This window comes from Hypanus sabinus, chromosome 13, assembly GCF_030144855.1.
Source record: "Hypanus sabinus isolate sHypSab1 chromosome 13, sHypSab1.hap1, whole genome shotgun sequence".
NCBI classification, from domain to species: Eukaryota; Metazoa; Chordata; class Chondrichthyes; order Myliobatiformes; family Dasyatidae; genus Hypanus; species Hypanus sabinus.
Window position 1 is genome coordinate 17,275,971 of NC_082718.1, and position 12,554 is coordinate 17,288,524.

General features: G+C 38.4%; 1 protein-coding gene across 1 annotated transcript in view; it reads left to right on the forward strand.

Annotated features, from left to right (window-relative positions):
• Nucleotides 1–12,554, forward strand: part of dnajc2 (DnaJ (Hsp40) homolog, subfamily C, member 2) — a 41,077-nt gene that overhangs the window by 19,935 nt on the left and 8,588 nt on the right. The window contains exons 7-11 of the mRNA XM_059987200.1: nt 1,400–1,465; nt 3,717–3,808; nt 6,892–7,013; nt 7,979–8,128; nt 10,927–11,015. Coding sequence (XP_059843183.1) covers nt 1,400–1,465; nt 3,717–3,808; nt 6,892–7,013; nt 7,979–8,128; nt 10,927–11,015 — 519 coding nt within the window. The remainder of the gene's footprint in view (nt 1–1,399; nt 1,466–3,716; nt 3,809–6,891; nt 7,014–7,978; nt 8,129–10,926; nt 11,016–12,554) is intronic.

Consider the following 12,554-nt stretch of genomic DNA (forward strand, 5'->3'; position numbering starts at 1 on the left):
CACCTGCTTTGGAGTGTACGTATTGAATTCAGCAAACTAAAACATGATTGCAAGGTGACAAGGACTGGGAACTCAAGATTCTATTAGTCCTCTTTGCAAGACAATAAGCAAAAAGGGAAAGAGGAGGGGTAATGTTAATCAAGGAATATAATAGTACAGTGGTGAGTACTGATACAGATGTAACTGATCTGCTTACAAAGAGCAATTTACGTGTAAATAAAGAATATGAGGGGAAAGACATGAGACAGCATAATCTATAGGTCTCCAAGATGTTACATCTTCATAGGACAAAGTATAAATGGGGATCTGCCAAAGAAAGGGATCTGCAATTACTTTATGTGATTTTAACCTGCATATTAAAGGAATTGATTTAGGAATGGTACTGTGGAAGAGGAATTTATGAAGTGTATCCTGGATTGCCTTTCAGAGCAATATGATACAGTCCTTAGTTGGGAACAGACTATTTTAGATTGGTCATATGTAATGAGATAGGATTAATCATGTAGGCAAGGAGCCCCGAGGGAGTTGTGATCACAGCATGGGAAAGTTACAGATAAAATTTTAGATAGAGCCTTCTAATAAAAAAGCAGAGTTTTCAAATGAGGTGCAATTTCAGAATATGAAATTGCCTAAGATAGACTAGGAAAATAAGCTAAAGGAAAGGTCAGAAGATGTACAATGATGGTAGATCATTTAAACCAATGTTTTTCACCTGTCTTCATGGTGGAGGAGTTTGCCATTGTTTCAACACTACCAGGTGGACTAGCTTCAAATAGAAGGGAAAAACTTGTAACAGTAAGAATTGGGGAGATCTCATGGCCTCTATCCAGGGGTACTAAAAGAAGTGGCTGCAGAGGTAGTAGAGAAATTGGTTGGTTTCTGAAAAACAGGTTATAGGAGGGTACTGATAGATTGGAAACTGGCAAAGATAACTCCTTTACTCAATAAAGCTGGTAGACATGAAATATAATAGGAAATCGTAGGGCAGTTGATTAGATGATGGAGTCTATAATAAAAGAAGAAATAGTCAGTTAAAGAAGCCTGATGCAATCAAACCAAATCAATGTCATTTTATTTAGGGAAAATCATGTTCAATAATTTTGCTAGAGATTTTTGAGGATGCTTGTCCTCAAGGAGGTACTGAGCACATCCTTGAATCCTGAGTCTGGTAATCTCTTCCAGGACAGAGCTTAGAATATTGTTCTACCCTCAAGTTTGCCAGGTGAAATTTTGACATTGTTGTCATTGGTAATTGAGCATGTAGTTATAAGTTTTAAACACCTGAGTCACAGAGATGAATTTCAGTTTGATTTTTGACATTTTGCAATTAACTGATTCTGTGAGAATTTGGTTTATATTTTCTCTGTGTCATTCATTGTCAATGTTAAATTTTCTTTAGGTATAACTTTGACTCCTGGCGGGAATTTTCTTACTTAGACGAAGAAGAGAAAGAAAAAGCTGAGTGGTATGTAATCTTTAATCCATCTTTTAGTTTGTCAATATTTTTCAAGCCTTTAACCTATTTTAATAAAAATGCATGCAAATTTTCTTTTAGGCAGATCTAATCGTTCAGAGACTGTCTTTTTGAATTTTGTAACTAAAGTTGCTGTTGCTTCTGTAATTAACCCTGTTATATCCTCATTACACCTCCTCCACAATTATCAACACGCCACCATTCTAATTGCATTTCTGACTGTCTTTTTCCTCTGTCCTCTATTATTGAGTAAGATCAATTGCAATGGCTTCTAATGAGAAATTTTCTGCTGAATTAGTGATACAGGAAAGAGGGGTCAAAACAGAGGGGAAAATATGAAGCATATTAATATTTCAGTTGCATTTGAAAAGGAGGATTAATCATGAGCAGTTTTAGTTCTTGAAATCTGAAGGAAGGACTGATGCATCTGTTAAATATTTGTGTTAGTATTTATGATAGTGAAAGAACCTTATAAAGAGCTGTGGAATTCTTCTCATTATAATACACATTAACAAAGTAAGAACAGTGAAGAAAATCATATGCTACAAAAGTGATTGTCATCGAGAGGCAAGTGCTTTACTTACCTGGCTATTAATTGAAATAATGTAACCAGAGTAGATACCCTAATTGCCAGAATTTTGATTTGGAAACCTTGCATACTTATTTTGAAAAATTGCATACTTATTTTGCATTCTTAGAAAAGTGAGGGGTGGGGTGGGAAAAGTTAGACTATTGTACTTGTTACCTGTTGAGAGAGTTTAATAAGAGTAGAAGGACTGTAAACGTCGCATATTTTCAGATTTTTGGAGCAAGCCAGCAAATATATGTAAAATAGCAAACTATTTTTGAGAAAGCTGACTTTTTATTTTTGTGAAGAGGTGAATAAATTAGTGGTGGGCTGGGTGGTGTCAGTGGATGTTATTTACATGGTTTTCAGAAGGCTTTTGAGAAAATATTAATTTAATGGTCATGGAATTATTGACATAGCTTGGAATATGCCGGAATGGCAGGGGATAAAATGGTGAGTGGCAACAGGTGCACTGATGTGATGCATAGAAACACATTGTGATCTGTGTTGAAATTTTCTACCATTCATATTTTCATTAAAGACAGTGCAATGGAGAAAATGCAATTTTAGTTATGACACACATAAATGGTGTGTCAGATAATCAACCACTTGCTTTTGTGCATGTCTCATTTTCCCCCTCCTCAGATGTAGACATTCTTGGCTTGTCCCTCAAATTCAGCATTTTGCTCTGTGTTTTGAGCAAGACTGACATTTGGGCTGCAGGTCTTTAGTACCACAGTTTACATGTTGCATGTTCCCCATACCCAAGCAAGAGTGTCCATGCAGTGTGGATTACTAGACTGATTCTCAGAATCCAGTGAGGAGAGATTGAGAACTTAAGGGAACTCTATTTAAAAGACCATAGTGAGGCCTCCTGAGGCCCAGTGTTTATCTTTTAACCAGTACCACAAAAAGGGGCATATTGTATTGATGTAAGTGGAATCTTCTCATGTGCAGATTAACTGTGACATTCACTTGCACCTTCAGTGATTGAGTTTCAAAACAAATGTCTGCATACCACATAAGCAGCCATGTCTATCTCTCTCTCCTTTCTTCCACACAATCAAGTATTATTGAATTTCTCCCTCCACTTCTCTGGACCCTCCCTCGACCACCCTTATACCCATGTCATTTATAATGCGGTCTGTTCTCACACCTACCTTTGGTTGTAATCCCTCTCTCTTTTGTCTTCTTCACGCAGCTTTCTCTATCACTAGTGGATTACAATTGGTTCTCAAAACCTCTGCAGTAGTACTGACACCCCTCGCTCAACACTAATCATTTCTTCTGTTCTCCTGACCTACAGTAATCTACTCAATCATGTTAACTTTTTCTTCATTTTCTAGCAAAAAATCAGACCATTAAATACTGTTTTCTTATCCCGCTGTTTATTGCTTCAAGTGTCTTGGAACACCTGTGTGCTAAAAACTTTCAAATTTGCCACATTAATAGATGCTACTTCTGCTCCATTTGTAATTTTTTTTAGTTCAGCTTCATTAATCTAATGACCCTGTTGTATTGTCTGCCATAGTGAGAGTTGCACATAAGGCTAATTCACAGATTGGACCATTTCATCATAAGCAAACATGACCTGGAAATCTGTACTAATTCACTTCAGGATAAAGGATCAATAATCTGGTCCTAATACTTATACTGATTTTATTTCCTCTGCAGCCGAGATGAGAGGAAATGGATTGAGAAGCAGAACCGAGCAGCTCGGGCACAGAGGAAAAAAGAAGAAATGAATAGAATTAGGACCTTAGTTGGTAAGTTTTATATTTGAACTATAAATTCCCTCTGCAACTGGATCTTGACTTACTCATTGGGAGACCACAGTCTGTGTAGATTGGAAATAGCATCTCTACCTCACTGATAATCAACACTAACGAGCCTCAAGGATGCTGCTTAGCCCACTGCACTACTCTCTCTACATCCACAATTGTGTGTTAGGCACAGCTCATACACTATCAGTAAATTTGCTGACAACACAACTATTGTTGGGAGAATTTCAGACATTGACAAGGAGACGTACAGGAGTGAGATAGATCAGCTGGTTGAGAGGTGTTGCAGAAACAACCTTGCACTCATCATCAGTAAGACCAAGGAATTGATTCTAGGCTTCAGGAAAGGGTAGTCAAGGAAACACAAAGCAGTCCTCTTTGAGGGATCAAAAGTGGAAAGGGTGAGCAGTTTCAAGTTCCTTGGTGTCAACATCTCAGGATCTATTCTGGGCCCAACATGCTGATGCAATTAGAAATGGGGCACGGCAGCGGCTATATTTTATTTGGAATTTAAGGGGAACCAAAGACACTTGCAAGTTTCTACAGAGGTACCATTGAGACAGGTTGCATCACTGTCTGGTATGGAAGGGCCACTGCACAGGATCAGAAAAGCAGTACAAAATTGTAAACTCAACTAGCTTCATCGTGGCCACTAGCCTCCCCAGCATCCACGATACCTTCAAAACATGATACCTCAAAAAGGTGCCATCCATCAAAAATGGCCCACATCACCCAGGACATGCCCTCTTCTCATTGCTACCATTGAGGTACAGGAGCCTGGAGATACACACTCAATGATTCAGGAGCAGCTCTTTCCTTTCTGCCATCAGATTTCTAAATGGACAATGAGCTTATGAACACTACAGCAGTGTTTTTTCCCCAACATCTTTTTTGCACTACTTAATTTTCTCTTTTTTTAAATGTTTGTAATTTATAGTTTTTATTATGTATTGCACTGTACTGCTGTTGCAAAACAACAAATTTCATGACGTATGCCAGTGATATTAATTCTGATTCTGAGAATTGGCTATAAAGGACTGAGAAGCACTTTGCCACACTCTTGAAATAAAACTTAGTGAAAGAAGTACCAGAAATGTATTAAGATAGGCTGGTTCTAAAGATATTTTTCACTGTCACACTGAGTTAGGAAGTTTATTTTTTAGGAATAAAGTTTATAATTTATGAAATTAATAAATTTTTAAATTATGAAATTGAGCACTGGATCCCCTCAAGGCTGTGTGCTTAGCCCATTGCTGTTTACACTGCTAACACATGACTGTGCAGCCAGATTCAAGGAGAACCTGCTTATTAAATTTGCTGATGATACCATAGTGGTGGGGTCATCAGCAAAAATGATGAAACAATGTACAGGGAGGAGGTGAAACACCTAGAGAGCTGGTGCAGTGACAACAACTTGATGCTTAATGTCACCAAAACCAAGGAGATGATCGTCAATTTCAGACGGTCTCAGCCTGAGCACACACCCCTCAGCATCAGCAGCTCCACAGTGGAGAGAGTGGAAAACATCAAGTTCCTAGGGGTGCAGATCTCGGACAATCTCACCTGGTCCAGGAACACCACTGGGATTGTGAAGTGAGCCCAGCAGAGATTGCACTTTTTGAGGAAGCTTAAACAAGCATCACTCCCCACTAACATCTTAACTACATTCTACAGAGGCGTGGTTGAGAGTGTGCTGATCTTTTACATCACAACCTGGTACTCCAGCTGCAGTGCTGCCAACAAAAAAGCCTTGCAGAGGGTGGTTAGGGGAGCAGAGAAGGTTATTGGGGTCTCCCTACCTTCTGTCCAAGACCTCTTTCAGATTCAATGCCTCCAGAAGACACGGTACATCATTAAAGACCTCTCACACCCTCTCCATGAACTGTTTGTTCTTCTGCCATCAGGCAAACGTTACCGGAGCATCAAAACTAAAACCACAAGGCTACTAGACAGCTTCCTCCCACAGGCAGTGCTAAATAGCTGCTCTACCTGACTCTGCTTTGGACACTTTTAACTTGTTTTTAACTGACATGTGGTTGTTATTATTTATTGTTATGTTTATTATTTAGTGTTGCATTTGTTACGTTATGATTGCACTGCTCCTGGGAAACGCTGTCTCATTCCGCCCTGCAGAGCTGATGTACGGTTAGAATGACAATAAAGTTTTTGAATCTTTGAAAAATGTATGAACGTTAGGACTGTGCCAGCATGAGATGTTTTGAAATGAAGTGATTGAAATGCTGGTTCTGCGGACACCCAAGGAATCAATGCTCACGATGACTGATAACTAGTGATACAGGCCTGCGGAGATCACTCAGCTATCCAGTTGGCCAGGACCCAGTGGGGACTAGAGGCCAGCGGCAGAGCAATCAGAACGAGTCCAGCAAACACTCAGCAGAAACAGTTGTGCACTGATGATGTCACCTCGACTGATGAAATGCTTGTGACCTAACCTCTGGGCTTGGTGATCATCCCTCCAAACAGTGAGATACTTTGTTTCGTGAGAGTCCAAAGCATCTGAATTTTAGCACTACTGGTACTTGCATGCAGTATGGAGAGCCTATTTTGTTATTCCTGGTGCTTTCTTTAACATGAGGCATTAAATGGCTTGCTCAACAAAAAAACCGGGAATGCTGTTATCCTGGTTAACAACCTTCCAATTGGTGGCAGCCAGAATGATTGAGTTGATCATTCAGCCTCAGCTTTGATGTTTCTACTATGATTTAAAAATCAGAAATAGTTTCGAATATGATAATGTCCTCTTCCTTTTAATCAACAGAAGCATTACACTTGTGACTTTTAAGTGTACAGTTATTAGAGTGGCTGCCAATAGAAAGTCCTGTCATTATTTCTATTGCTGCAAGCTGCATAATCGATAGTTATGAACTATTAGTGTGTGCATCTTCATTTGACTCTGCCCAGTGTGCTTTCATTTAAATAATTATTTATAGGGTTTACTTAATTCTTGTCACTGGTGTATTTAATTCTTATGACTATTGTCAATAGATCTATCACAATGTATGGAAGTAAAGAGTATTAAAGCCCAAAACATATGATTTATTTTACAGATACTGCATACAATTGTGATCCTAGAATTAAGAAGTTTAAGGAAGAAGAAAAAGCAAGGAAAGAAGCAGAAAAGAAGGCAAAGGCTGAAGCAAAAAGAAAAGAGCAAGAAGAAAAAGAGAAAGTAAGGACAAAACTGAGCATGTTTGTTAGTTAGCCAAGGCCAGACTACTATTCCTATTTCTGTGCCTTACAGGTAATTATTAAAACATACTTTCAGAAGATCACTATCATTATCCAACCTTGCAAACCAGTCTGGAAATATTTTCTTCATACAGCTACTATGTAGCACCAACCTCTGGTTGCACGCCTAACATGAAGAATATGAAAGGTTGAATTTATAATGAAGTGGGACTTTTTTTTAAGTGGGTTATTACACACTGAGACATACCCTTTGACCCATCGACTCCATGCTGATCATCAAGCACCCATTTGCAGGAATCCTTCACTCTGTTCTCCCCACGTTCCCCCCCGTCAACAGCCCCTAGATTCTATCTCTCACATTCTTGAAGCAATGTACAATGGCCACCTTGAGTTCTTCTGGCCAGCCCGTGGCGTAGTGACATTGGCACTGGATTTCGAGGTGAATGGTCCCGGGTTCGAATTCGGCTAGCTCCTTGCATGCTTTCCATCCATGCTGGGTTGAGCATAGAGCTAGCAACTTGGCCTCATTTTTAAAAAAAAGACAAAAATTGCTGAAGAAACAGCAAGGTTGCTGCCCAATGTGCTACAAAGTGCAGTGAAGAATAATTGCCCGAGTTCGTTATCTGCACTTGTTTGGTATGTGCACCTTGGGAAACCAACAAAGACACAAGGAGAATGTACACGTTGCACAGGTTTCTTATCTGTTGTGCAGTAGTATTTAAATATTCTGTTATTATCCTATAAAACAATCAAATTGTTTATTTGGAATAATACACTTAAGATTTAATTGTGTATGTTTTTGAGCTGTTTAGAATTCTCAAAAGGTTGAATTTTATCACAAATATCTTGTGATATTTTACAGCTGTAATTTTTAATTATACAAACTTCTTAGATTTATTTTAACCTATGTTTTACAAAGCAATTGAAAATATTTTGTTCAAATAGCAAAAGCAGGCTGAATTGGAAATTGCTCGATTGGCCAAAGAAAAAGAAGAAGAGGAAGCCAGGCAGCAGGCACTGCAACTGAAGAAGGAAAAAGAAATACAGAAGAAAGCAATTAAGAAAGAACGGCAAAAGCTGCGGACAGTCTGTAAGGTGTGATGAAGCCTGGCTGGGCATTTCTGCAGATTAATGAATTGAAATTTTGAGCTTTGATTGAATGATTTTCTGGCATAAATTTTAGCAATTGAGTTACTTTGCTGGGAGTAACCAGCAACCATAGCTTTCTCAATTGGTGACCATGAAAGCCATTTAATTTTTTGATATAACTGGTATCTTGGTAAGCTTAGTTGGATAACCTCATGCAATTGTTTCTGCAAAAAAAACGAGCAGACTTAAGATTGGAGTGCAAAGATCAGTAACTACATCAAATTAACAGCAAATTTTATTTCTTTAGCTATTGTCTTCCATGCAAAAGAATAATTGTTCAATTTGATGTAGAGATCAGAAACAAAATTAGTTTAACGTAGTTGGACCTTGTCTGCTACCATTCTTGCTCTCTCTTAAGAAAACAATGAACAAATTGCTAGCCTTTCTGTTTGCTTACTAAACCTTTAGTGATTTAACTATGCTAATTCCTTCAACAAGAATTATTCTAATTCCTAGAATGTTTCTATTGACATTAGGCAATTTATTTAGCAAACTGTAGATGGCAATTTTTAATCATTTTGCCCTAGTTTAGTATTTTGGCCATTTGTCCATTCTTCTTCTTGCAAGTTTTTTTGTCCCTTATTCTCCAGATATTGGTGTCAGTTGCAATATGGTGAATCAGTTTCTAGTGGGTATGAGATAACTCTTAAACTTAGCTTTACTTATCTCTGCCTCCAAAGCTGAAACCTTGTTAGAACCCACAATGTAGCAATAACTGAATAATCTATTTTAGTGATATTACTTAACCCAGCTGTATATTATGTAATCTTATATATAGTTTAATGACTTATTGGAAAGTGTACCGACAGTATCGATGTAGTTATAAAGAAGGCAAGCCAGTGGCTGTGCTTTATTAGGAGTTTGAAGAGATTTGGCATATCAACAAATACACTTGAAACTTCTATAGTTGTACCATGGAGAGCATTCTGACAGGCTGCATCACTGTCTGGTATGGAGGGGCTACTGCACAGGACTGAAAGAAGCCGCAGAAGTTTGTAAATCTAGTCAGCTCCATCTTGGGTACTAGCCTACAAAGTACCCAGGACATCTTTAAGGAGCGGTGTCTCAGAAAGGCAGCGTCCATTATTAATGCCCTTTTCTGACTGTTACCATCTGGTAGGAGATACAGAAGCCTGAAGGCACACACTCAGTGATTCAGGAACAGCTTCTTCCCCTCTGCCATCCGATTCCTAAATGGACATTGAAGCTTTGGACACTACCTCACTTTTTTTAATGTACAGTATTTCTGTTTTTGCGCATTTTTTTAAAGCTATTGAATATACATAATTGATATACTTGTTTATTATTATGTTTTTTTTTAACTCTCTTCTAGATTATGTATTGCATTGAACTGCTGCTGCTAAGTTAACAAATTTCACATCACATGTCATTGATAATAAACCTGATTCTGATCTCATTACAACTTCCAATCCAATGTCATTCGTCTACTACAAAAATTCATATCTACCTCCTCTACCACGTACTTACAGCTGGTCCATTCTCTGAGTCTTTACCACAAATTCTCTTTGCTTCTCTGAAAAAGTAGCATTCTTAAAAATAAACTTCAACAAAGTCTTCTACCATGCCTTCTGACTTCTCATTATCTTTCTTGGGTCTTTTTGTTATCTAAATTGCTTGAAGTGAGTTTAGAGAAGTCTTTTGTTTACAGTTGTAAGAGTTGTCTCATTCTAAAATTGTTGACTCCCAGCTTTCTACTTTTCTGTCAAGTCATCAGATCTCAATACCTGTTCATCGTAAATGTGTCCACATCTATGTTGCCAATGCCATTTTCTACCCTTTTAATTTATTGCCCCACTATCACCTTGATTAATTAATCTCAAAAACAAGGCCAGTTTCTTTAATCCTTGTTGGTGTAAAATTAATAATTAATCTTGTTTCTCCTATCTGTACAGTTTCAAAACCAATGATTGCCTTTCTGTAATTAGATGACTAGACATGCACACTAGACCCTGTGGTATATTAGTTGATAGAAGTAAGTTAGTTGGCTATATTTAATATCAATTCACAGCAACCTAATCCATTTCTGCTACTCACTCACTGTTATATTTTGATCCCAGATGCCAATTCATAACAAAAATATGGCAGTGGATAAGAAGGACTGTCTACTCAAAGTATTAACTGATACCTTCTTTACTTCTCATCCTTTTGAGAATTTTTTCCCTGACACTAAACATTAAAAAGTAAACTTGTGACATTAATAATTTACAGCCATCAGACAGATAACAACCAAAATTAAAGCTTATAAGAAAGTCAACATCAGTAAGATAGAAATTTTATACAAAAAAGGCAATGTCTTTGACCTACAGGAGATATTGCCTTGAACTAGTGCAATGTTCCAATTGTCATCAGACCTAGCTGTCCTGCCTGAGAGATTGCTTAGAAATTAGAAATGTCTAGTTTAGAGCTTAGAAATGACACCTAGAACAGAATTTCCGTGTATGTTTGTGTTCCAGAACACACTATTTCCCTTTGACTTGTCCTTGCAAGAAAAAAATAGTTAAGAGCAACCGAAGCATCTTCAGTACAGTGTTGGTCATCCTCTAGTAGCAGAGACTAAAACTTGGACTTTCCATAAAAAAAGACAGTCAGTAGACTTGACCTCTACATATTCTGTATGGTGTATGAGGATTTTATAAAATCAGTGCAAGTGGATTCTGAAGTCATTGTCATCACTGCTTTCTAGTCTCATTATTGTACAGTGATTCACTTTTTGTTTTTAAAAGAATTGGAACTACTTTACGGATAATCAAGCTGAAAATGTGAAAATGATGGAGGATGTGGAGAAACTCTGTGACCGACTTGAATTAGTGAGGTAAATATCACAGTTTCTTATCTGCTCATGCCTTATGTGGTTTATACTAGACAAAGATTTACTATTTTTTTAAAAATATTTCATATCATGTATTTCATGTCTTAATAGAGTATCCTTTTAATAAATAGCCGATGAGCTTAGAGCACAGATCAGTACTTAGAGCTATGATGTTGTGGCTATTACATAGACCTGGATGGCTTAGGGGCAGGAATGGTTACTTCAAGTGCCAGACTTAAGATGTTTCAGAAAGGACAGGGAGGGAGGCAAAAGAGGTGGGGGCGTGGCACTGATGAACAGAGATAGTGTCATGGCTGCAGAAAAGGACGAAGACTTGGAGGGACTGTCTACTGAGCCTCTGTGGGTGGAAGTTAGGAACAGGAAGGGTTCAATAACTCTACTAGGTGTTTTTTATAGACCACCCAATAGTAACAGGGACATCGAGGATCAGATAGGGAGACAGATTCAAGAAAGGTATAATAATAACAGGGTTGTCCAGTAGAAGTGGCAGAGGCAGGTTCGATTTTGTCATTTAAAAAAAAATTGGATAGGTACTTGGACAGGAAAGGAATGGAGGGTTATGGGCTGAGTGCAGATAGGTGGGACTAGGTGAGAGTAAGCACTCGGCACGGGCTAGAAGGGCCGAGATGGCCTGTTTCCGTGCTGTAATGGTTATATGGTTATTGTCGTGAGAGATTTTAATTTCCCAAATATTGATTGGCATGTCCCCAGAGTCAGGGGTTTAGATGGGGTGGAGTTTGTTAGGTGTGTTCAAGAAGGTTTCTTGACACAATATGTAGATAAGCATACAAGAGGAGAGGGTATACTTGAACTGGTATTAGGAAATGAACCTGGTCAGGTGTCAGATCTCTCAGTGGGAGAGTATTTTAGAGATAGTGATCGCAATTCTGTCTCTTTGGAGAGGGATAGGAACAGACAAGTTGGGAAAGTATTTAATTGGAGTAAAGGGAAATTTGAGGTTATCAGGCAGGAACTTGGAAGCATAAATTGGGAACAGATGCTCTCAGGGAAATATATGGAAAAAATGTGGCAGATGTTCAGGGGATGTTTGCGTGGAGTTCTGCGTAGATATGTTCCAGTGAGACAGGGGAAGGATGGTAGGGTACAGGAACCATGGTGTACAAAGGCTGTTGTAAATTTAGTCAAGAAGAAAAGAAGAGCTTACGAAAGGTTCAAAAAAAACTAGGTAATGATAGAGGTCTAGAAGATTATAAGGCAAGCAGGAAGGAGCTTAAGAAAGAAATTAGGAGAGCCAGAAGGGGCCGTGAGAAGGCCTTGGCGGACAGGATTAAGGAAGACTCCAAGGCTTTCTGCAAGTATGTGAAGAGCAAGAGGAGAAGATGTGAGAGAATAGGACCAATCAAGTGTGACAGTGGGAATGTGTGTATGGATCCGGAGCAGACAGCAGAGGTACTTAATGAATACTTTGCTTCAGTATTCAGTACGGAAAAGGATCTTGGCGATTGTTGGGATGACTTACAGCATCCTGAAAAGCTTGAGTGTGTAGATATTAAGAAAGAG